At 45.6% G+C, this 26,636-nt stretch overlaps 1 protein-coding gene and 1 long non-coding RNA gene across 2 annotated transcripts; one reads left to right on the top strand and one right to left on the bottom strand.

Moving 5' to 3' along the window:
• The first annotated feature begins 235 nt into the window (after positions 1 to 235).
• On the top strand, positions 236 to 7,716 carry LOC308222464. Its single transcript, XR_013957146.1, has 4 exons — positions 236 to 400; positions 3,089 to 3,196; positions 4,240 to 4,378; positions 6,995 to 7,716. It is a non-coding gene; the product is annotated as an uncharacterized lncRNA (long non-coding RNA).
• NDST2 (N-deacetylase and N-sulfotransferase 2) lies at positions 2,249 to 26,636 on the bottom strand (the record flags this gene model as incomplete). Its single annotated transcript, XM_080620514.1, has 13 exons — positions 2,249 to 2,432; positions 2,585 to 2,687; positions 4,173 to 4,282; positions 5,647 to 5,817; positions 6,061 to 6,235; positions 7,713 to 7,836; positions 9,148 to 9,244; positions 10,045 to 10,227; positions 15,038 to 15,166; positions 15,576 to 15,761; positions 17,260 to 17,414; positions 17,602 to 17,689; positions 25,644 to 26,636. 13 exons carry the CDS (start codon positions 26,634 to 26,636, stop codon positions 2,307 to 2,309), a joined length of 2,640 nt encoding a protein of 879 aa, XP_080476640.1. The 3' UTR covers positions 2,249 to 2,306.

The raw sequence follows: 26,636 nt of genomic DNA, 5'->3' as shown, positions 1-26,636 counted from the left end.
TTTTTTAATGTTTAAATCCATCTCCACATAGTCCAAGGTAAAGCACAAGGTAATTGTGTACATTAAGTAAGTGACAATCTGTAATGTATTAAGAGCAGGAAAGTGTGTTTAATGGAGCACTAGAAGCACTGGTGCTGGGATCCTCCTCTGCCTGAGACAGCATGTAAAATCAGCTGCTCTGCTGTGCCTGCGTTTGTTTATCTCTGAAGTGCTCAGTGAAGTGAGGGCTGTAAGGCTGTTTTACAGTGCTCTCACACCCAAGACTATTTAAACAATGTTTTGCTTCCAGTTCAGTGTAAGGTTGCGTATTACTGTAGGTCTGCTTGTGGGCTTTCTAATTACAGGCTGTGTGCTGTGCCAGTTTTTGCAAGCCTACAGGTGCTCCTGTGCTGTTACAGATGTAAGTTAAACAAACACCTCTGTTGACCTCCCAAGTAAGGCCTGAAGTGTTTCAGTTTTTCTTACCCTTGTACCAGCTATGGGTCCATGACATCACTCCAAATCATCACAAAGAAGAAAAATAAGTAGTACATTTATTGAATCTCCACTTACTACTACTTCTAGCTTTTATTCAGACACTTGTGCTCAGCTTCGAGAGCCAAGAATTTCTTATTATCATTCAATGTGAATGATGCTATACATGAATCCAGTGCAGGAAGTCAGGCTCTTCTCTCTAACAGGAGCGAGAGAGGGGTTTCTAGTCTTTCTGTCCTTTTTTTTGGCTGCACAAAATAACCCTTTCCAAGGGCACATGAAATAAAATACTATAATGCATACTATATACATTTACATACAAAGGTAAATGCACCAGTCATTCAGAAATACACAATACCTAAGGCTCAATGGAAAAGCTTGGTTGAAGCAACTTCTCTCTGGGTAGGAGAAAAGGAGCTCGTGACAGGTCATGGAAGTTTCCATACTCTGTGTTCATATGGATCCTGCCCCTCTGTTATCAGGAACCACAGCAGTCTCCAAGGGCCGTCTGTGCCCAGGAGGGAGGGACAATGGCCCACACAGCTCCAAAGCCTATGGCTCAGTGACAGAAAACATGTATGACCGTGACAGAGGATTTCCTCTGAGAACAATTATCCAGCAACTGCAGGAGGAGGCAAAGCACCTTTGTGTACTTACTTGACCCTGTGCAGTAGTAAACTAAACAACCCCTTTTGGACATTGAAAAATGCTTCTAACTCCAAGCCTTTCTGAATGATACTTTTGACTGTATTTTGCTTTCCTCCTTGGATTGTTGGACTGCATGGGGATTAAACAGGCAGTAGCTATCAGCATAGGTGGTAGGAACCCTGGAGCTCTTGGAAAGAGACAAATATTTGTTGGGTTTGGGAGTTGTTTTTAAGCTGATCAGACATGGGGAACTGAATTGTCTGCTTTCAGCTGTATCAACCTTATTTGACAGTACCTGGGCTTTGCCTCCCCCAGCTGCTGTGCTGCACTAACACCTCCAAAGTGCCCTAAAGGGACATACTGCTCCTTGGTTATCTTTCAAAATGTCTAAAGTCCCTGCAGAAAAAGTACTCGCCACATTGCCATATGTGGCAACCTTTTCCCTAAGATAACAAACCAATCTGGTGGCAGTAGCTGCAGCTTTGCCTTTTCTCCCACTGCCTGTTGACCACAGTCACTGGACACTATCAGACCGACAATGCTGCAGGTAAGGAAAGGCAAATCTTAGATCTATTACATCTGTCTCCAAGAAAGTGCGGTCTCCATCAGCCACACATGGTAGCACTGTAACTCATGATCATGGCCACTGTACTCCGCATGGAGAGGAACAAGGTGCTCTTGTACCTTGCTGTTGCCAAATAGACTTGTAGTCTATTTACAAGCTGGGGCTCCCTGGACTAGATTTCCCCTTCTATTAAGCTGCTGCTTTTTTCACAGCAGTGGGCTGAATAGCTCACCTCTTAAGTCTTTACTTCTGGACTCAGAGGCATAACTCATTAACCCTCCAGCTACTGCCTGTTTCATATACTGAGAGGAGTATTTTAAACATAAAGTGTTTACGGTGCTCTCACCCCTGCTCAAAGTAGGGCAGGCATTCCAAAGCCTTCCTGTAAGTAAAAGTCAAAAGTGTAACACACCATTAATACTCAAGAATGTGACTTGCACTCTATATCCCAGAGCAGTGTCAGAGGCAGCAGCCCTTCCCAGTGGTGGGGAAAGGCTCCACACACACATTCTCTGCTCCTCCTCATTTGTCGAGTTATTTTGGCTTGACAATAGATGGCATCATAGCGCACGTTGGAGCACCACACATCCCAATGGCACTGGGGGCAAGGGAGTCCCTCTCAGCTCCAGCTGGAGTTCTGCAGTTCCTCTCGGAGCCATGTTGGAAGGGGCTGCCCAAGTCTGTTCATCAGCTTGGATAATTCAATGTTGTGCTCGTGGTAGAAGTCTCTTAGGAACAGCCGTGACTGTGGAAAACACAGACCACATTAGTGGAAAATGTTACCCTGGACACATGTTCTGTAGGTCATCTAGGACACAGATGGTAGGAAAATCCAGGTTGGGTTGCTGGGATGTTTCTCCGTCTCTTGCTGCCAACAGATTTGAGACTGTTACTTACCAAGGAATCCATATCAGGGTATTTTCTTCCTTTACTCTTTCCTAGGCATTTAGTCTTTCCTCCATCTAGCAGCTGGCACCAAAATCCTTTTGCTTCATCAAATCTGAAAAGGACATTTGTCTTTAAAAGATACAGCCACGTGCCCAATTAGTAGCATCAGAAATTAAGTAACTTCTTAAACATTTCCCATTTCAGTGTTTTACAAATTGGGTTTGGGTTTTATTTACTTATTTGTTCGTGGTATTGGTTCCTTTTTTTTTGGCACTTGACTACTTTGACAAGAAATCCATTCCAACCATGACTGTCTCAGCTTTATGCACATTTCAGAGGCAACGTAGTGTTAACAGTATTTGTCTGTTAAGACTGGGGGGAGGAATAATAATGTTTTAGTGTATGTAAATTCTTTTAAATCTCCTCATTATAATTGAGAAGTATTAGAACCACCCCCTCCCTACCCCCCCAAGCATTTAAAAAGTCAGTGTTTCTTTTCTTGTTAAACGACAGGTGTAAGACAATGCTGGGAACAGTGTCTGAGTCTGGCCTGAGGCCTGTCCCCTCAGATGGCCGAAGGGGAGCTTGAGGTTTGAGTAAGGCCCACTACCAAACTCTGAGGTGAGCTGACCATTTATTTTCTGACACTGGCTGAAGTGTACCAGCTGGTACCATGGTTCTAAATAGTCCATTTATTATCACCACAAGTGCTTCAGCAAGTAAGGCTGTCAAGTAATCTGACATTTCTAAACCTGCCCTTCCCTGCGCAGCGTGTGCCATCCCTTTGAAAAGGCCTGTAGGAAGAAAACTGAATTTGTCCTCCTCTCTTTACTGTTAAAAGGCAATTGCCATATGCCTACATGCACGCACAACACCCACTACCCTCAATGAGCATAGGCTGTGAGAGCAGAGATGTGAAAACACAGGTTTCAGCTGCAAAGAACAATATTCAGGATCTTCACTGAAGACTTTCAACTAGCACTTAATCTATTCAGATTAACTGCACTTGCAGTACGGGCAAGATCACAGTAATGGCTGAGCAACATCCTTCAGCTTATTAGCAGTGGGGTAGTGCTTCTACTAACACTTCCTCAGATAGCTCTGGGCACCTGTCAAGACCATGTCTTCTGTAATAATAGACTTACTATTTCAGAACTGTGCCATGTGTCCCTAATCTCCATCTGGTTGCAGATATGAGCAGCTTGTCACACATTTTTAATCTACCTCCTCTACTTTCTGTCAGATATAACACAAAGCATAAGGAGTGCTAATAATTCCAGCACCTTTTCTGAAACCATGCAGACTAAATGGAAAACATCATAGTTACTGCTGTGAGCAACTTCAGGCTTCTCTGTGACAATAACAAAACCCCACCCCTTTCCCTATAATTTCTTGAAAGGCTAAACTATGATGTCAGTCTCAGCATAGCATCTCATGCTATCTGAACCTAATTTTAGGATTAGCCATACCTCTGAAACCATAGCAGGTCATGTGGTCTTTTAAGTCTTGTATACTTCAAGGTAAGTATTCTTCTAAACAAGCATTTATTAGTATCACACTTGGCAAAGGCAGCATCCTCCCAGAATGATTTCCCTACCTGAGGGCCTGGGTGTAGTTGAACAGTGGTGTCACTCCCAAGAACTTTTGAATGTTGTCCATTACAGAGGCAGGATTGTGTCTCAGCTCCTGACCATCCACAATGAGAAGCTGAAAAGACAGCAGCCGCCTTAGCCTGTGACAGCCTGTGCTGAATGACACTTGTGAGCTTCCTGGATCTCAAAACTGCCCCTGGCCCTTGAGCGTGTGAGTAAAGGCTGCCAAAAAGCCTGTTTGTTCTAGAGCAACACGGTGAGGGGATGTGGCCCATTTGTAACCACGGATAGACAGAGAAGTTATAATACAGGCCACAAGTACCATAAAACAGTAGACCTTGACAGGCTTTGCTTAATAAACTTGCTTTTGGCCAACCCCCCCTGTAACTAAGCACTAAGGCGCAGCAGTAGCACAATTTACAGACTGTCTTTGGAAACCTCATATGTCCCTTTTAGATGCCAGCAGCCATTGTGCTAAATATTCTTCTGTAATCTCTTGAGTAGTCTCCTGCTACATCTGTGATAAACAAAAATGAACATTTGTGCTAATAAATCACCCATTTCAAAGAACAGAACAAAAAAATAGACACATGAACTGTGTTCTGGGGAAGATAGGAGACCTGACCCCTAATAAGTGCACGGATGGTGTGTCTGGCTCTATCATTCCTAACAGCAGTGACCTCCAGAAATAGTAGGGCAATGAGATGTAAGCCCAAGAATGTTTTCCCATGTCTCTTTTAGTCTTGGCAGATCTATCATGTACAGTTTACGCTGCTGCTTTGGCAGAGAATAAGAGACTAAATGGGCTTATAAGCCTTTGCTGGATTATAGACTGCCTGAGGATAACCCCAGCAGCGGAAAGAAAGAAACTTGAAGAAACATATTCTGACTCACACTGTATTAGACAGTTTATAAATTTCTTTTGAATTTAGAGACAGTAATGTTCTGTATTATCTATTAATAGATGTTTTGCAGATTTATACACAAAACATAGAATCCTGACATCTCTGCAGTGAAATTCCCCTTCAACAGGCAGCTAAAGGCTTTGCAACACAGGAACTAAGAAGTGGCAGAGACATAGAGCCTCTATTTAAAGCAGTGAAACTGCAGCAAGTAGCTGAGTGCCTACTGGGCCTGAAGAGAGTCTCTGGCCAGCATGAAAGGAAGGGAGTGCTAACACTGCTGAACTTCTCAATACTTTGGAGCTCTCCAGGAGATCATAGTATCCTTCTGCACCCATTTACTTTCACAAACACAGTAAGGTGCAAAGTCAGAGTATTCAAGCCTGATTTTCCTTTTAGCTCATAATAGGAGGAAGCAAGTGGCAGCTTTTGTTCCAGAAGACAAGACAGGAGGTCATGTGAAAACAATGGACTAGGGTGGGTGGGTAGGTAGCTGAAGCACACACGTAACAGTTTGTTCTCTACGCTAAACCTACAAAGGGCTCCACACAACAGCCTCTATTGCCAAGCCTCCTACCTGCCCAGAGGGGTAGTATGTTAGCCAGCGCTCTAGGTGAGTTGAATACCAGCCAGGGAGCAGGCATCGGCTTTGCAGGTTGCGCAGTTCCTGAGGGGCCTGAGACTTTGCAGAGATCACTTGGTAGAAGGTGTAATTGAGTGCCACAGGGTCGTTGTGAGCACGCTGGTGCTGGAAAACATAAGCTGAATTTAGGAGCAAGAACACAAAATTCTACCTTACGCGTCTCTCTGCAGACCCCACTGACTTGGCACAACCACCCACCAATGCTTTTGTGTGTAACTGTCCACACTCTGCAGGCAGCCTGCCTCATGTCCCCTGGCCCCTCTAGGGAAATGGATCCATGGGATTTTCACTTCAGTGCACTGGAACACCTCTCTGGCTCTCACACACAGAACAGTGCTGGGAAGTTACCTGGTACCACGAATAGGCCCGGTCAGCAGGGTTGATCAGAACAGTAATGATTCTGGCTCGAGGGAGCAGGGCTGCACCACGTTTTGGTACCACCTCTGTGTCAAAGTAATTGGCACTCTTCTCAAACATGAAGTCTGTGCTGGCATTGGAGGGGATGGGAAAGAATTCCATGTACCTGCCAAACAGATGGAACACTGGTGAGCAGCTTGGCCCAACAAAGAAATGGCACATGACAAAATGACGTCCTTGTGCCTCTTGAACAGACACAGTTCACAGAACAACTGCAGCTCCCCAGGAATGCAGTGAATGGGAAAACAGGCACAGAGCTGGCAGAGGATAAGGTGTGGTGGAGCACAACATGGGAAGTTGGAGATGATAAAAGGGCAAGAAAGTATTTTGCTGAGAGTGTGTTCCCCAAGTCTTTGGGCAGTAGAAGGAAAAGGCTGAGCATAGGGTACTAGTTCTAATAGAAAAGAAGTTCGGTCCAAGAGTAAGGCCAGAATCAACTGCCTGTCCTGCCACTGACTGGTTGTTTAAACCCACCTAAACCTGTTTAAACTCATCTAACTCACATGTCCCTCTGCACATCTGTCCATAGCTGAGGCGCAGGGTAAAGAGCTCTGCTCTGCCTCACAGGAGCTTACATGGTAACTAAGGCATCTGAGTAAGGCAGAGGGCAATGTGTGGGACAGGGCACTATACAGTGCTAGAAGACTCGTCTGTTGAAATTTAAGCTATACAACTAACTCAGATTCCATGCTAAACATAAAGATTCTTGCATGTGATGCAACACTCAGTCAAGTTGGATGACGTTTCCAGGAGATGCGCATAAAAACCAATGCTTTCTGGGCCTGTCAGCTAGTGCAACAGTTCTGTAGTGCTTGACTCCTGTGAGCTTTGCTCAAGTACTAACCTCCTTGTGATACCTTTTCAGCAGTCCTCTAAATGATCAGAGAAGTCAAAGTCTTCCAGAGCTTATGGGCAAAGAAACCCAACAGCAGAATGCCTTGCTGCCACACAGCTGCCCTCAGAGCCACGCTGAGGGAGCACAGTGCCACAGTTGACCTGAAGTCAATGCTTTGAGCAAGAAACACCTTTGAAATGTCTCTGCCTGGAAACACAGTGGCATAATTGTGCCATAGTGACACCGACAGGTGGAAACGCGTTAGCATACTTTTACACGTGAAGATCAAGGTATGCATGTGAACACTGGAGCCAATGTGAGGAATGCAGTGATGGCTGGAAGTCTGAAGAGCCCAGAACAACAGGAGGGAGGTTGTCCCCTCTGCACTGCCTCTTAACTCAGAAACCACAAAGGACTTTCAAATGAGTGCACTGTTGTCTGTTTTGCATGTCAAAGGAAAAGAAACCTCATGATAGCAGAGCATTCAACAAAGACTGAGTTTTTAAAGCTGTATCATGCCTACAAGTCTCCTGGTGAACAGGCAGTGAAATCAGAAATTACCTGTCCTGGTACTAAGCAGTTGGGTTAGCAGGGAAACAGAGCGTGCGCTGATCAATAGCTATGAAAACAGCTGTTCAGAAATGGAGAAGCTACTAAGGTGGCTAAGGTGGACATATGGAGAAACTCAGGCGAAAGCAACGTAACACGGGTGAACTTATCACAGAAGAGCATGTGTCAGGGTTCTTACCAATCAATTCCTTTATGATAGTTGGGTCCATTAAAAAACTGGATCTCCTCGAAGGTGGATGGACTTGGGAAGTTACTAGTGACTGCTGGATGCATGGTCAGGAAGAAGTGCACAGCTGTTGTGCCTGCAACAGGAATGAGTTAATGGGACCTGGGTCACACGTTACAGTTGGCTGAATGAAAAGCTTTACCAACACTGCAAAGAACAGTCCCCAGATGGGCACACTCCTACCGCGTGTGGCTAACCCACCCTTCACTCATGCAAGTTACAACAGCGGTGACACCAAGCACTGAGATTGAACGTGACTGAGCAGTTCAATCCCACGTGTCAGCTCATGCAGCTGATTTAAGTCACCTCCTTAGCATGACAGCTGTCACCCATGTTGGCTACCCCCACTGGTGGCACAGCCACACTGTCATGTGGCAGAACGCACACCTGCCAAACACAAAGTGGCCTGGGCAGTGCAGGACAGTATCACGTGTTAGGGAAGGAGGTGTGCTAGGGGCAACATTAGTGTCCTTGGATGAAAATTCAGTTAGAGATGCCTTGGGCTGCCTCTGCTGTAGATGTTTTTCCTTTTACTCAGCCAAACCCAATAATCCTGGTCAGCAGACAGCTGTAGCCTCCAGCAGGATGATAAATCAGCCAAGAGAAGGGTTTCTTACTGTGCCATTTCAAGCAGCTTGGGCCGTGATACAGAAGGGCTCATGCTGCACACACACCAACAGAGCTTCACAGTGACAGAGGCAGGAGACAGCAATATGGCTGGGACAAGCTTCCTCTCAAGGCCAGGATCACTGCTTGCTGTGCGTGGTTTGTGGCTGCTGTTTCACTGGGCTACAGAGAAAGCCAAGGCTTGAAGACCTGGCTTTGGCTGAAGATTTTGTTCTCTTCAGCCTCGAAGGGACTCCTAGTACAGTATATAGAGCCATATCACTGCCAACCACAATGCCACAGCACTTAAAGAGGTGGTGACAGAGGTCAGACAAAAGAGGATCTCTACCTCCCACTGACAGTGACATGGAGCATGCAGTGGGCCCACAGATCTGTCACAATAAAAGCACTAGGGGGCATTCACTGGAACCTTTGCCAAGCGCCTGTGTTTAGCCCTGCTGACAGCTTATGCTTGTGATACACTAAGAAAAGTCACAGTTTCTCTGAGCTTACCTGGAAAAGCCAAACCAGCTCTGCAGGTAAGGCTTTTCTCTGCAAATCAGGACTGAGCCAGCCACAGTGCCAGGGTGCAAAGTGCAGACAGGCTTGCTAGATTTAGGTTAGAGCAAATCTGAGATTCTCTGAAATGTCCTCTGTGGTCATTTGGCAGCTTGCAGAAAGGACAGCCATACAGAACTACTACACAGACCTTTCCAGCTCTCCTCACTGGAGGAATGACATGGAAACTGCAGTCTGTCTTTAGATAAAATATTCACATTACCAGTTTTCTGAGGTCCCACGATGAGGAACTTGGGGAGTCGATCACATGTTTTCTCTTTGGACCAGATATCCTTGTGCCTCTTATCATCACAGGGATTCTGCAGCACAAGTGATGGGATTAAGCATTACCACAGGAATGGGGAGGAAAAGCTGGAAGGCCAGTCCTCTCAGGAAAATGCTATTAGCACATGAAGAACACTTCACAGCCACACTGCTACCCTGCCAGCATCAGAAATACTTAACTAAAAACACAGAAACATTTTCCAAAAGCTCCAGGGTGACACCGGAGCCAAAGTCCCTCAGAGAGTGTTAACCACTGGCCTTGCCCTGTGCAGTCATGCTGGCCTGGGCCACCATGATAGTACAGGTCAACATCTGTGAACTTCTGGCAGACAGACAACTCTATCACCTTCAGTTAATTTCATCTGCTTATTACCATGCAGAGAGCTGCTGCACTGGGATAAAATGGAATAACCATGTTTTAATTTAACGAACATGAATTCTGCAGTGTGAGATTACTTTAAGATTAATCATATTAACATGCCTGCAAGCTCCTCCGGCACCAAACAGGGGTCTTCCTTGCACACTTAACATTTCACAGCAGCTTGCTCTAATTAATATAAGTCTTTTAGTGACCCAAATGCCTGCAAGCCTCCCCCCAGTCTCTTTTGACAGCCATCCCTGGTCCTAAGCTCACACCATGATTGTGTCCTGCTGCTCCTACTCCCCCATCCCTTCCACCCTGCAATTTGCCACTTACAGCCTCAAGCCACAAAGGTTAAACCTAAAAGCTTTCCTCATTACCCCTCTGTGCTCTGGATCAGCAGTCTTGCCACACTTTAAATGTGGAACATGCCTCTTCAAAAACCACCAGGAGCAGTTAAAGCTGCCTTCTCACCTGCCACAAGGGATTCTTCTCCTGAGGAAAGATTTCAAAGTACTTCTTTGCAAGTTGGACAGGGGGCAATGTCTGCAGGCGAAGGTTGGTCCAGCACTGCACAAACTTCACCAAGCTCTCAAAAGTGTACAGTCCCAGACGGTCATTCCCATAGTTGGACAGGTGGGTCATGAAGATGCTGATCTGAAAATAGGGAAGACATGGGATAAATCAGGTAACAGTACTCATTTTTCTTAGCTCGATTCCACTGTCAGCAAGAGGCTGTTCACATCTCAGACTGCTCTGGCTGTCCAGGTTGATGGATGTTCATCTGCCAGGATACAGCACTGCCTTGATGTAGTGCTTGCAAGACAGGAGGAACTCAGGAGAGGAGGTCACAGACCTCCCAGTAAACCCTGGGAATGTTGGTGGTGGAGTGGTAACTGAGCCCTGGATGTGAATGCAGGACAGTTTCAATATCGCAAATCAAATCAGGGACTCCCTCCTAGTCCAAACCTTCCAAATCTTTCATGGCAGAACAGGAACTTCCCTTCCTCTCCCCAGGGCACAATCAGAGCAAGCTCTCTAGCTGCAGTGAGCAGCCAGAAGAGCAGGGGAGCAGGCCAGGGAGAGGAGCAGCATGCTGCAGGCCAGGGCACAATGGTGCAAAGACAGTTTTCACAGGAGGTATTTCTAGGCCCACAAGCCTGTCAGCTTTCATTCACTTCAGAGCTGACATCTCAAGTGTAAAGGAGCAAGTGGCAATTCACACTGTAAAATACAAACAAACATATCTGGGGATCTGAACAGGGGCTGCAAAGAGACACTGCACTAGGACATTGTCCTAGGAACAGACACCAGCTGATAAGGTTTTAGCTTGCAAGAGCCTTCAGCACAGGCAGCCCCTGAAAAATGTCCTGCCAAGCCTGAGGATGAAAACCCTTGCGCAAAGTGGCACAGAAAACCCATGAGACCTACCCAGCACTGCAGTGCTCAAGAGCTGGTGTGCTATCCCTGCCTTGCCAAGCCACCTCTCAAGCATTTCCCTCCTGTCTGTGTTTCAGTACTTTAGCTTTTGGAAAGGAGTGCAAAAGACCATTGTCAGCTTGACTCTGGTGTGTGGCTTTGACAGGTCCCACGGAATTGAGCATCCCAGTGCCTGCAACACAACAGCACTTTGCCAGACACAAACCACACCACGGCTACAAATTAGAAAAACAAAAGCAGAACACTAAGACCAATGGAAGAATGACTGTGGATGATTTAGCACTCTCCAGCCAGTGTCTGCTAGTGCAGGGAGGGAAAGGGACCTCAGTCACAGTAGGGGCATTCATTGCTGCACAGTTCAGGGCTGAATCCTGATGACGCCAGGTAAGATCAGGAGGCAACGACAGGCTTCCCTGACAGGGGGGCAGGAATGGCTTTCCCACTAACAGCAGGCGAAGAGAAAAAGAGGGAAGCAGGAGACAGATGGTCTTGGGATGAAGACATTTGCTGGCACTCAAGAGGTCTGAATTCAGTCTTCTGTCCACTGTTGCCATGGACTGGTCTCAGTGACCAGTTTCCTTCTGGTTTCCTACTAAGCTGACAAAGAGGCCCTGACAGACAGGCTCTGGCACCTCCACTTCAAAGAACAGTGTGTGCTTGGTGCTGCTGTGTAAAAACGAGATGTGCTAAATATAACAGAGCAAAGGACAGGAAGATCTTCGGTGTAACTGCAGGGCCATGCCATGGAGCACATAAGGTGCCAAAGGATGTGTCTCATGTTGTATTTTTCCCATTTCTGGGGAACACAGGAATGTGGTGTGACAGCGAGGGCTGGCTCATCCCTTTGACTTGCCAGTGAAGCGTTCAGAGGAAAAATTTGCTGCATGAAGCATGTGGCTCACTGGCATAAACCAAGCACTGCAGCAGGGAGGACACAGGTCACCACCTGGGGTCCCTGCAAGCGCTCTAGAATAAAAACAGCCTGCATGTTTGCATCTATGTGATCCAGGGAAGCAACTGTGTCTCAAGAGTAAACACATTCAACTAAAAGGGCTCACACAGGTAATGCTGTCACCTGCAAACAGCCCCAAGGAACTGGATTTAGAAGACAAGAAGACAAGCCCAACCAAAGGGCCATTTCCTTGTACTTGTGAGGATGCAGTCATGTCCTGCAACACACATGCACTGTTCAACAAGGCCTGGCTGCTTGCTCTGCCTCATCACAGCTACTGCTGCCAACACTGCTCTGAGCACTACTTCTGACATAAGCTACATTGAAGTCCCATCTCTCCCTCCCATCCACACCCAGGGACCCCAGGGACTACCTTGGTAATAACGCCTCCCTCCTTTCCCTCTCCCTTCCACTGTCAGCATGCCACGGTTTCCCTTCCTTTGCACTGAGGAAAGATGAGAGGAAAGGTCACAGGGAGCCTAGAATACAGAAAACAAGCCGGTATGAGCACCCCTGCAGTATGTAACAAGCAGTTGTGGGCACAGCAGTAACCTAAGCAGCCGCTTAGTGTGAGCAAGTGTTTGTCAGAAGTGATCAGCCTGTCTGCTGGGTATCAATGGCTATTCTCCTTCCTGACATCAGACCTTGTTCATCAGTCAGAACATCAAACATCTTCTGTTTGCACTATGGAGTTAATCATATGCATACAGGCTTGGAGACTCCTGCATGTGTATATACACTCAAAGGGAGCTGGAAGCACCAAAAAAGACTGAAAGAGCGTGGTCCAAGTCTGCTACGGATCACTGCTGGGGCTGCAGGGCTGGCCAGCTTTCCATCAGGTCTATGAGATGACTCTATCAGCAAGAGGAGGAATGCAAGGGTCTGAGTCACTGTGCAAACACGAGCAATGAAGAGGAGCTTAGAGCACAGTACTCCACTGCTCACAGAGAGAAAAATGCTTCACTGCCAAAAGGGAGCAAAACTGTAAACATCAGAATCATCCGAAGGTGCCTGTAAGAATTTTAAAGTCGCCACAAAGAGCCAACAGTAAATCTGGCAAATAAGCTCATCCTATACCAGAGCACAATCTTCCCAAACCGTTTGGATCACAGATCACTGCCAGCTGCTTTGACCATCACACACTTATCAGCAAATTTTAATGGGTAGCTCTAGAAACCATGTTTCTATGAACTGCTTGGCACAGCAATGATCCCTGGATTAGAGCTCTTAAGTTTCACAGTAGCTAGTTCTGGAGGCATTCTTTAAGATCTGACAATTATGAAGTGGGACAAGGGGGAATTCACCCAACATATGGCAACAGAAGCCCAGAAAAGCAATGGTCACAGAGAAGAAAGCAGTTTGTTTCCGTCTGACCGATCACTCTGTATGTACCACAAAGAACAGCCTTCTCCTTACTACAGACCTCTATTAAGCAGGTAAATTTGGTCCTGTGCAAAGATAACAACTGTGTCTCAGCTGACAGGCACAGAAGGCTGGCTTCTAGACCTTGGGGATGGAAGGTTGGCTTCCAGACCTGTAAGTATGAACCCTTACAGCTTTTTACCTAGGGCTGTTATAGACCCATACCTCCTGTGCATCATACACTAAGCCAGAGGTGGTCACAGGCTAACCTTCAGAAACACAGGCCCAGAGCACACTGCAAGGGTCTTTTCACTATCACAGTTCTACTTCAAGGAGAGCAGAAGCCCTAAGCACTAGGAAAAGCAGGAGACAAGAAAGAATTAAGCTCACTGAGGGAAAAAGCTTGAATTTATGATTCACTGAGCCTGTGGAGCCCCGACCAAAAGTAACTATATCTGCATATTCAACCCTGCAAGTGGAGGAGGGAATGAAAGAAAACATCAGGGAGAACAGAGCCACTGAAGTTACATGACAAAACCCACAAAGAACTCAATGACTGGGACCAGTACTCCAGGGTTCCCACCTAGGAAGTTAGGCAGAACCAACCTACTTTCTCTCAGATCTGCTTGCATGGCTTTTTGCCCGTATACAGGGCTGGTGGAAAAGATAAAGGAGAAGTAAGAAGGTAGAAATTTGGAAGTCATGAGAAAAGAGATTAAACACCATTATATTGGGGAGTGGCTACATTAGAGGTAGACATTCTAAAATCACTATCTAAACTTGGCAAGCCAGTGTCCATTCAGAGAAAGGGAAGACAACAGATGCCGGATGAGCTTTAGTAAGAAACAAATTTAGGTGGGAAATTGAGAATGTTACTGTACAATAAAAAAGAACAGCATGTTTTCCTGCTGCAGCCAACAAGCAGGAATGTGAGGGAGTGTGAAGGAAAGAGCTACAAAGATTCGTCTCCTAATTCCATACATTCAGGATCTTCTAAAAATTACTGCTTTTTTTTGTGTTTCTCTTGCCACCTAGTACATCTTCCCAGCTTCAATGGGGAGTGAGAAACTCATGTGATTTGTCATCCATGGCTAAGAACTAAGACCTCACGGTGTTGAAGGTACCACTTTAGCTTCGTGTTTTGACTGAACTGTCAACTATTGGAAGGGAAAAAGAAACACCTGTGTTAGATGCAGATCCCCCAAAATGCCTCAGGGTGACAGCTACATCACAAAAAAGGCACACAGAAATTGTTTTGAAGTGCATACATACTGGAAGAAAGGAGAGAACATTTCATAACAAAAGCCCAGAGAAAGCAATTATTGCAACCAAACTCATCAGTGAGCCAGCGGAGAAGCCAATAGGCGGCAGATGTGCAAGGCACAGAAGGAGCCAAGGCACATCTCACTTCTGATTCATGAAGATGCAGTGGTCTTAGTAACACCCACTCTACCGTGGGCCATGCTCAGTGTGTCACCCTAGCTAGTTTCTAACACTCAACACTGATGCGTCCTTGGTAGCGTATACAGAAAAACATCATTAACTCCAAGTACTTCCTTGGCCCTCTTTTGCACATCTCCTTACCATCAAACTGGAGATATCGCACTGTGATGGGTGCTTATACTGAATCTCCCGTAAGATCTAGTCCTTTCCCACATCAGGCAATGTCAGCCAAGATACCCATGGACTAATTCCCCTTTCAGATGAGCTTACTGGATTTAGGAGCACCGTCAGGAAGAGTTCACCACCACGGATGCTCTTGTCCAACTCCTTCGAGCCACCAGGATACTCGTTATAGAAGATAGTGTGAGTAAAAAGACCACAGGTCTGTCGAGGCAGGACCTAGCAATATCAGAGAAAAGCAAAATTAGGTAAGAGGCAGATGCAGCAAAATCTACCAGTGAAATGTCAAAGCAGCACTCTGGACCAATATGAAGAGTAAAGGACATAATTGACAGAGGTTCAGAGGACTCTTGATATTCCTCCCAATCATTTACTCATCACAGTGCAGATAAGTCAGTGGGATCTCAGTTTAGTCTTCTTGTGCTTGGTTCTGCTCTCTGTTCAGTACTGACCTCTGAATTGCACTGAGAAACACAGAAACTGGCTGTAGCCAAGCTTTTTTCCCTCTTTGCTTGACTTAGCGATTTTGGAAACACTGGTGATAATAAGATTAATGGCTCTGATACAGGTCACTAGGAGACTGTCCCTTGGGCAAGAAAGTGTGCTCTGCTCACCCAGCTGTGCTTACCATGATTCCATTATGGATGAATCCACGCCGGTACCGAGCAGGGCGCAGGTGTGGGTATTCCTCTGTGCTCGTTACTTGGATGCTCCAAACAGATTTCCATGCCTCATAGAGTTGTGTATGGACAGGATAAACCCCAGAATGATGGGGGGCTACAGCATAGCCCAAGTCTGTGGGAATTCCATGCTCCTGGAAGCAGAATATGCAGCCTGATCATTCAATATTTAACATCCTTAATAAGGAACATATTTAGCAATCGACTGAAAGTTGGAGCAAGGTGACAAAGCAACATGAAAACTCTCTGGATTGGGAAACCTGAAATACTGCTTGTAACTTCTTGTTTTATGCATCTATAGAAATATAAAGGTAATTCTGTATCAACAAGGATGTTTAGCACTAGTAACAGCTGCTGTAAGAATGGTCTTGTAGCTTCCAGGTGTGACAAATGAGATTAATTCACAAGCCTCAGGTCAGGCTCCTTGGTTACTGCAAGCTAATCAATGCTGTTAAGTGACATATCTCACTCCCACAATGCCTAGATCTGAGCCGCTAGAGCAGGAAAGCAAAATTTCTTTAACCGATATAGAAAGAAAGGAAGATGCCTGGGATCTGTCTTGTCTCTAGCAATTCAAATAAAAGCAGACATGTAGCAAGGGACTATTGAGGGTGGAGGTAGGGGGCCTGGAGCTACACTAAAATGACAGGAAATATCTGAATTCCATGGGTTTTAATTCCGTTGTGTAGTTCTGGTAACAATATGAATGATGACAGCTCTGCCTTGGTGGTGTACAAGAAAACCAGAGCCCCTAAATGAAGCAATAACCTTCTCCTTCCCACTGCTAGCCTGTTTAAATATGAGTAATTGTGTTCTGTGCTTTGTGTCTCTTTGCAAAAGACTGCACTGTTACTCAACCAGGAAAAGGAGGAGCCTAAATTGTTTCTATAATGCTGCAACTGTGCTCTGAATTCAAGATCATTCCTAATCTGTGTATGTCATGGGAACACAAGACAGCAGCCTGCTACTCCCAAGGGGATTACCATCAAAAGAACCAAACTAGAGGTGAAGAGGACATTTCTTTTCAGAGAAACATGTATGCTATATTCAACTCTGGGCTGTAAGTATCAAACAGACATTGTTCCAGCAATGCAGGATGCTCAAAGCTTCCCCCTCCTCTGCCAAACCCAGGGAATTTCCCCTGCACTTCCTAGATAAGTGGCTTCTTCAGCATTGTCTGGGGAGACCAGAAGTAAGGCTGTTAGCACACAGAGCATTTTATACAACCAACCAGGTGACTTCCTTACAAAGCCACAGTTTGTAAGGATGGAAACGGAAATGCTTTCTCACTGCCAGAGTCTGTAAATTAATTGGATTTGGATGGTAATGCTACAAGTTCACACCTCAGCAAACAACAGCCTTGGGATTTGCACCCTGGAATGTAGCGGAGCTGCCTGGGGCCATGCAGGTGCCAGGAAACATTCCCATTTCACAGGCAGGCACAGGAATGGTGTTTCTTGCCTGAAGACAGCAGGAGCTGCACACCAATTTAAATTTTCAGAACTGCCTTTCTTAAATGCATCTGAGTTACCAAGATTAGTATTTGTGTTCAGTGGGGCCCGAACTGCTATCCCAGGAGAAGAATATTTAAGGCTTAGTACTGTAAAGTAACTAAACTGTGATGCCCCTTACCACAGCAAACTGCTTGTTGAGCTTCATCTGCTCAGCCAGCACAGTGACATTGTGGAAAAGATGAGGTTGCATGTGACTCCACATGTGAGGGAACCACCAGAACTCCTTCCTGTGTTTGAGCAGCATGTCATCCCCTTCATCTTCCTCATCTGTACCTACAGACAGCAGAAAAGTGCAAAACCAAAAGGCAAAAACGGGGCTCTATGTTTCAAAGCAGTGGCTAATCCCCTGCAATGCTGAGTCCTCCCAACAGAGAATCATGCTGTCTCCAGTGTGGTACACATGCACATGGACACAGGGGCTGTATGCAGGCCCTGGGACAAAGGGGTGCCAGGGGCTTACCTGTGTGGTAGAATTTCCCTGAGAAGCCCAGGTTGAAGGTGAAATTTGGGACTAAAGTTCTCAGCTTATTCTGGGTGCTCAGTAAAGCCTGTTTGAATGAAAGGAAAAAGAAATGCTCATATTCAGTTGCTCTGTAACATTTCTCTAATGAAAGGGAAAAAAAAAAATGCTCATTTCAGTTGCTCTGTAACATTTCTCTGTGCTTTGCTGGTGCCCAGTTCAGTCTGAAGAGGTATCACAGGGGATGGGGCTAAGGCATTGTTGTCTGTGGAGTGAAGCAGCGTAGCCAGGCGTTCCATATAGAGTCTCTGAAGTAGTCCTGCTGTACTAAATGATGCCACTTTAAAACCAGTCAGATGATGCTCTCTACTTCAGTGTGAAGGACCCAGAGTGCCTGTGCTAAGGCAATGGAAAAATAAGTCTCACTTCCAAGCAACAGATCCCTTACTCTTAACATGTTCAACCCTCAATGCTCCCTTCATCTCCTATGCTGGCTGGGACATTACCATCGAACATCTGCCCTTTCTCTGAGCCTTTGTGTTAATGAAAAGGAGGATGGGGCAGCAAAAGGTGCACAGTCCAAAGAAGTCAATATTGTCATGAACAGTAACTGAAGTAAGTGATCCAAAGGGAGGGGAATTTATTTAGAGAGGAAAGGTGGATTTGCAGAACTACCCATGAAAGGAGTCCTGCCACAGAGATATTCTTTTGTATCAGAAAAGTTTCCTGGATTCTGGAAATAGAACTTGAGGGAGCTGACATTCACAGTCATCACATCTCCTACAGGTTCTCTCCTGCTCACTTTGTCTGCTTTAAATGTTTGAAGTAATTGCTCTAGCCAAAGAGAAGGAGCCTTGTGCCACAAACCCCAAGGTCCAGCAGTGAACGGAGCAAGACAGCCAGCTTTGGCAGAACAAAACCCCAGAAGCTCAGTACGTCCTAGACAAGTAAGACACAAACTAATTCCAGTCAAATCTCTTCTGCTGGAAAACAACAAAAAGAGAGAGCCCTGAGACGCACACTGCTGCTATCTGCGTGCTTCAGGGAATGTGTCACTGGTGCAGCTCCCATGGGAGGAGTTCTCAATCAAACAGGGACCTGGCAGGAGGGCTGCTGGCACGTGACAGAGATAGTCCTTGCCCAGGCAGTTATTTAGATGTTAATAGCTTTTCCAAGGAAGCAATGGATGAGTGGCTACACCAAGGTGAAGGTGATGACCTCTCAACAGCAGACTCAGGCTAGATGCGAACACACAAGCAACTTGGCACATAATACTGGGGAAAGTGCTTTTCAAACTGCGCAGGGGAGATGGGCAGATGTTTCTGCACCAGCTGCCCTTCCCCAGCCCCAAGAAGCACAAAAGAGCACTACAACACTGCCTTCACACAGCTCACACTCCATAGGCATTGTTTAGGAACACTGCTCCCTAGGTGGTGAAAGCGCGTTCACAAATGCAGACTCTCATTCCGTGGACCCCTGACACTCACCACTTAAGGATATCCTGACAAACCACTGCTGTTACTAACATTTCAAAACAGTGTTGACTTCTGGGAGTGCAGAATTTGAGCAGTATTCCCAAGGCAGGCAGACCACGACCTCTCCACACAGCAAGGTATGAAGACCAGACAGATTATTTCTGCAGTGCTGCAGACAGGCTCCGTGCTCTGAGGGAACCAAGCTTTCAGACTCTTCCATAGAGATGCACTTAATGCCCGGTTCCTTCTCCCCACATTCACACAACACTGACATCCAATGGGACAAACGTCAAGGATCCCAGCTCTCTGTAGCCATATGCCTACCACATCCATAGCCCAGGCCTCACCCAAGAGCAGTATTTTGAGGAATGCATTGCATGACATCTCCAGAGCCTATCATAAACGTAAGCGTTTTTAAAAGGTGACATGCCAGCAGCACTGATGGCTGAAGCCTCCTTTGCCGCACAAGATCCAGAATAGGCAGTGGGAGGTCACGTTCCCCTCAGGTAACTCTGTAAGGCGCAGGGACTCATCAGAAGCATCAGGGAGCACAGACTTCAGAGCTGTGCATCTCTTTAAAGAGAAGCATCTGTCTGCCCAGCTGGATGACCATATCATATCTTATCTGGGACCACCACCTTGAACACATCGCCCAGTATCCTGGACAGGAAAGTACAACTTTTGTGTCTTGTCTCCAGAGCTGTTCCACACATCACCACCTCTCTGCTGCTCTGATAGGCACAACCAGTTCCCCAAGCCTGGGTAGGAAGGTGGAGGGAGGAAAGACAGCAGTTAAGAGGCTTAGCATTCCTCTGCACAGAGGGAGATTTAAAGCCTGGGTGGGTTACCATGACAACACATCTGTCTGATGATAAATCCCCAAAAGCCCAGCAATCCTTTGTGTCTGCGGAGGAACCGTGGGGGTCCCAGGAATTCCAAGACTATGGAGTCCCATCTTCCTGGTTGGTTTATTGCTAATCTTGTGCCAAACCTTTGCTGATGCTGGATCCTTTTCACAGCCACATCCATAAGGTGGCATGGAATAAGTTTGAAGCAATGTCTTTCCCCTGCACAGGACAAGAGACTAAGGTGCCAAGGTAAAATATCTGGAAATCTGTTTCACCATTATGTATTCCCTGTTCCCTAGCACACTGGTTCAGAGGTGTGTGAGCTATATGTAGTAAGGTGAAACAACACAGGTGTGGGAATAGGCCAGGAACATGACTCTTCTGCCTGCTCTGACACCTCTGCACTATCTTTCTTGTTTATAAAGTAGGACGAAGATGATAGTACTAATAATGCCTTACAGGTGACTCAAGTGGCATTTCATTTATATTCATAATGTACTCTGATATTTTATATTAAATGCCATCAAGTAATATAGAATAGGCTATCCATTAACAGCTGGCCAGATGGAAACGGATCTTCATGTACCTATTTGTGCACTGGTGAGGCTGCACCTTGAATACTGTGTTCCGTTCTGGGCCCCTCACTACAAGGGGATACTGAGGTGCTGGAGTGGGTCCAGAGAAGAGCAACAAAGCAGCTTGAAGGGTCTGAAGCACAAGTGTGATGAGGAATGGCTGAGGGAACTGGGGTTGTTTAGTCTGGAGAACAGAAGGCTCAGGGGGGACCTTATTACTCTCTACAACTGCCTGAAAAGAGGATGGAACAAGGAGGTTGCTGGCCTCTTCCCAAGTAACGCGTGATATGACAAGAGGTAATGGCTTCAAGCTGCACCAGGGGAGGTTTAGACTGGATATTAGGAGCAGTTTGTTCCCCAAAGGGTGATCAGGCATTGGAACAGGCTGCCCAGGGAAGTGGTAGAGTCATTGTCTCTGGAAGTGTTCAAAAACCATGTAGACAAAGCCTCCAGTGACATGGTTTAGGGGTGGACTTGGCATCGCTGGTGTAACAGTTGGACTTGATGATCTTAAAGGTCTTTTCCAACCTGGCTGATGTTATGATTCAAGAAATTTAGTTGTTCCCATGGTACGGGTCAGAGGGCTAGCATTTTAGCTACCCCCTTCTCTTAAAAGCAAGGTCTCTTCTCCCAGGAAACTGCCTCTCCAATCCCTCCAATTATTTCTGTTTTGTATTTTCTAACTATTTTCCACCACAAAATCCTCCCAAGATGCAGCCAAGCACACTAGCTCGCCAGAAAGACCCCCTCCCCTGCTAAGCTCCCTACTAGAAGTTCTGCAGGGCTCGCTCCAGGAAGGAACAGGTAGAGTCTCCCAAGAGATTCCCAGCACTGGCCACTTGAACTCCTAAGCCACAGCACACCCAGACCTGCTTCACACTGTGTTTCACCACACCTGTGTTTCTGAAGGCCTTTAGTACTTACTGGGGGCAGCCATGCCGCAAGTTCAAGTGACAGACATCTACATTCCAATGCACATTTCTGGGCACAGTGTGAAAAAGATCTAGGCTTTAGTCTGATGTCCGATGCCTATCACTTTAAAAAAGGCTTTCCCATAATCTCAAATGATGATAATTACTTCTAAGCAAACGTTAGGGGAAAAGAAGTTTAAAATCGTGCACTTTGTTGCAACACATTAAAAAATCCCCACCTGTACAATCTCACTGATGGATCTGCAAAGACTTACAGACACTACAAGCTCTTAATGCTGTCCACTGAAAGACAAAAACTCTCACAATGGGGTTAAAATTCTAGGACCGAAGAAGAAATGGGGGAAAACCACAGCACTGTACCCTCTTCAGGTTGCTTCCTTAGGACCATTCCTATGTAACCTTATTCATTCCTATGTAACCTTATTCATTCCTATTTAACCTCATTTAGATGTTCCTGCTCTGGCAGGGGGATTGGACTAGATGATCTTTTGAGGTCCCTTCCAATCTCTAACATACTGTGATACTGTGATACTGTGACCTAATCCTCCTCTAAGATTGGCATCGCAATAATACAGGGCTAAACCTTCATAAAACCATGGTGTTTAGCTATGACATTTTTAACTTCCAAAAGTGTTTGCAGAGATTTTTGCTGTTTCACACAAACTCTAAAAGTTACTTCTTCTATCTCAGGTCCTTCTAAAAAGATGCAAAAGAAAACGGGGAAACAAGTTTGAGAGTCAGAGCTGGGAAGAGAGGATACCATGAGTCTAGGAAAAGTACATGGACAAATGCAGAGAAACAGATGATAAAAAATGGAGGAGAAAAGCAGAGACCTTTGACAGGCTCATCTCAAACGCTCTTACAAAGCACACTAGGAACGTGCTGCAGAGACACCTTCTTCATAGGAGCTGCCCCTATGGACACAGGGCAGCACACTCGCAAGAGGATTTTCTGCAGTCTTCTCACCACCCAGCAGTAGCAGGGGCATAGTTCAAAACAGCACTGTCAAAAGAGAAAGCATTCATGGTACTGGTACTTCTACCTCTTACAATGTTAGAATCAGTGAGTTAGAAACTGCTGAGTATTTTTATTTCATGTAAGATCATTCTCTACAATTTAGAAAAGCAAGAGCAGGCTGAAAGCCACCCTCACTAGATTCACTCTCTTCTACCTTCACCATCCATAACCCAAAATAAAAGGACTGTCCTTGATCTGCACTTAAGCTTTCTCTCAGACTTGCTAGCAAGAATTGCTCACTATTTATGCCCTTGTAGAGATTATCAGCAAAAGAGGCAAAACCTGATCTACTTAATCTTCTTTCCTTATACCTAAGGACAAGCAGGAAGGATCATAAAAGCCAGATCCTTTTGCATTAGAAACGGCTCATCTTTGCTGGCCAGTTCCACTGAGGCTTGGTAAATTCCAAGGATTATGATTTTAGAAGAGACTGAATGTGGAATAATTGGGAAGAGAAGGGATTTTCTGAGATTTTTGTTTTGTTAATTACATGCAGCTCAAATCTCTGGTAAACTTTACAAGGGAAAAACATTTTCCTTGTTCACCTTCCAACTGTTTCAATCCAATTGAGGATGGCAAGCCCCTGCTGCCGCCCTTCAGTAGAAACAGGAACTCAAGGGTTACCATCTTTAAAGTAAAAGCAAGCATGATTCCTTTTTTGCCTTGTTAAAGAACAAAGCCATTCAACTCTCCTTCAAGCATCACCAATAAAAACATCTCTCCTCTCATATAGGACATCTACTATGGGCATGCATTCTTTTAATAGTCATCTTGTTTGGAAGCTCTCTGAATGTGTACCTGCATATGGCAAACAGGCTCACTGGGGCAGCAGAATGAATTTTATACCTTCACACAACATCCAATCTCCAAACCATTACCCTCACCACTGTAATCTAACCTTTAAGATAAGGAGCTGTGTGTTAACAGCCCTGAGACAGAGCTTTCATATGAAAGGCCAAAGAAAATGCCAGCTGTTCTGCCACTATTATATTCCCTTCTCTCCCCATGGTGAGAGGCTATCAACAAATCCATGTAGTTATTTCTCGCTTTTAAAAAGTAAAAATTCATTACCCTCTTGTGGCTCTGCAATCAGAGAGCTTCTTTTAAATGGATAAATCTGGGTTTTATCTGCTTTGCCTGAGATTCTCTGCTTACTGATCACAGATTATTCCTCCATTTCACCCTGTTAAAACCCAAACAAAGCATCTTTGGGAATTATTTTGTCTGGGTTTGTTTTTAACATCACTAGAGCACCTTTTGTTTCCAAGGGGCTTGGCCACCTATTTCCTGCATCCTCACATGAGTCTGCAACCCACACAAACGTTACAAAAGTGAGAATCTCTGCCAATTTGGTGTAGAAGGTGCAGGGCCTGCTTAAGACCAAGATGAGATTGTGATGCTTCAAACAACAACAACAAATTCAGAACATTACAGCACCTCAAAACACACGGACACTGTGGTGAAATGATGAAGATTATAGCACTTTCCTTAAATATTATATAAAAAATGTTCTATTTTTCTATATCTGACTGCTTGGAAACACTTTTTATACATCTGTTTGCTCAGAGAGCTATGGTCAAAGGTGCCTCTAAAGAATTATTAAAGCATGAAACAAGTAAAATAAATAATGGCATGCAATTACAGCTGCTTCAGGCACGCAGCTTCAAATGAACTGAAAAGATAAGATAAAGCTAGCTCTGAACAGAATGCATTCCCCCCAAGGTAAACCTGGGATGAGAAACAGAACTTAAAATCTCAAAACCTGAAAAGATGGAGATAAACTGAGATACGTCTTGCATGGATGCAAAAAACACATAGAAAAGGAGGTAAGACTCCTAAGCGAGGTGTAAGAGTGCTCTTGGAACATGTAACGGATGAGGTTCAGTTCAGGTAAGGGGGCACATGTGAAATATATGAAACAAAACAGTATTTTGTTTCATACCTTTGCCTCAAGTGTTCTGTGCCCTCAGATGAAAGGTTAAAGGGTGCTTCACTTTGAAGCTGTTTTGGAAACATGCTAAGGCAGCTGCTGTCACAGGCTTACTGTCATCACGGCTGGTATCCAGGGAACTCCAGCCAGGACTTATCTAAGGGCAAGTGCTAAATGGGAATCCAGAGAGAAAGGCCTGGAGCCTCATACCTGTGGGAACAACCTCAGCAGACCTGGAGAAATAGACAACACACCTGCCTCAATGGCTACAAACCAGAACTGATGGGGAAGATACCGGCCAGTATCTGATGGGGAAGCTACAAGGCAAGTCCTTGGCTCCACGATGCAGCATATGTACACATATCACAGACTCAGAAGAAAGCTTCATCACACACTTTCAAGGACACAAAGAATTAGAAGGGGCACTTGGTTTCTTACCTTCTTCCTACTTGTTTATTCCTTTGCCTGTCTTGCTTCCCTCTCCTCCAGAAAATCTGTGCCTTTCCCATATCCTTTCCTAATAGGTCACTGTATTACTCAAGGAACTGCCAAGGAAAGCAAACTATAAAGATGACATCTCTCTTTCCCAATCGTGAGGCCACAGAGATGGTTCTCATGAAAGCCTGGTGTGACCATGTTTCCCTGGTGAATTTTTGGGTATTTCCTGCTCCAGGATGGGGGTTGCTGGTGGAGGATATGAGTGGGGTGTAATAAAGGGTGAGAGAAAACCTTTCTTTTCCCAGTTCGGTTATGTCCTGAAAAGCTAGATGGCTAAAACACAGACTATTGCAGTTTACACTCCAGGTACCAGCCAACAGCTTTGCAATATAATACATACAGTTTATACACATCATAATAATCTAATACAGTCTTCTATTCTATTACAATCTGCCTTTTCCTTTTGAAAAGTACAGTTTACAGCTACAAATAGATTTGACAGAGGAAATCTGCATATGCCTGCTCCCTATGTTAAAGATGAGACAGAACAGACCACCATAGGCATCATCCTCCTAAATTCAGAGAGGCCAGCTACAGGTCCCAACATGAAAAATGCTCCTTTTGAACCTGCAAAACAGTTGAGAGCATCACATAGGATGCCTCAGCATCTGGCCTCAGAACTGGCCATTTGCAGGCTAGTTCTCTGTTTAAGATGAGAACAATTGCAGCGATCAAGTCTTGCACTAAATTAAATGCAACCTTGCCTTTCCTGGCATACCACACACTAGAGAATTGCCTGGTGCCTGTAGTTATTATAGGAACTTTACCTCTACATCCGACACTTTCATGCGAGTGCCCTCTTTTCCCACAAATATATCATCAATGTCAACAAGGATATAGCGATCAAGTGTGAGACAGAGGCGCTTGCCGGTCAAGTAGGCAATGGCATCCACAAAAATGAGTTTGTGCAGCCAAAAATTGAGGTTATTGCCGAAGAGAACCCGCTGGATCCCATCATGCAGACCCAGGTCCTGCACCACTGTGGCATGCAATGCTTTGTGGGTGGCCAGGTGAGGAATGGACTCCGAGGACTTCGTGCTGGCCAACAGCACTGGCTCATAGGTGCTGTGGTTTGACTGGAACACAGTCCAGTCATCACCAGGCAGGGGACCTTGCTCCACCTCGTTAGCCCGGGTGACGTAGAGCAAAGGAGCACTAGGGTTGATGTGATAGTCCCGCAGCCCCAAGTTGGAATGTAGGAAAAGGGGGAAACCCTTGAGCTGTGCACTGAGCAGGCTGTTCTCATTGGCTTTGAAAAAGCCTATAATCCCCACTCCATACTCTACACAGTATTTGTCCAGCAGCTCTCGGTTCCAAGCATCTAGGTTCACATATTTAAGAATGTTCTCGTAGATAATAAGAGCGTAGCGCCCTCTGTCTTTGTCTGTCAGGGTGGGCATATCCCCTTTGCCAGGGGCGATCTCTGTCCTGTATTTAAACCGGCTAGATTCCAGGATGGCCACTATTTCCTGCCCCAGCTGGGAGTAAATGCTTTCCACAAAGACTAGCACCACAGGATCTGTGCGTGAGGTGTCCACAGACTTCGTGAGCCTCCAGCTGGCTTGCGGTGGGATCAAGACGCGGTGCTGGTTGCTGCAGTCACTGAAGGGCAGGGGCGGTGGCTCCTTGATTTTGGGACTGTTAGTGACGTAGTAGGCCAGGATGCACATGGAGATGAGGCTGAAGGCGATGAGCAGCAGGATCAACCTGTGCAGCTCCAGCTGTCGCACATGCCGCACCACTTTCCACAGCTGAATCAT

Source organism: Psittacula echo (assembly GCF_963264785.1).
Source record: "Psittacula echo genome assembly, chromosome: 6".
In the NCBI taxonomy this organism is placed as follows: Eukaryota; Metazoa; Chordata; class Aves; order Psittaciformes; family Psittacidae; genus Psittacula; species Psittacula echo.
The sequence above is the reverse complement of the archived record's forward strand: the minus strand, read 5'-3'. Positions and strand labels throughout refer to the sequence as shown.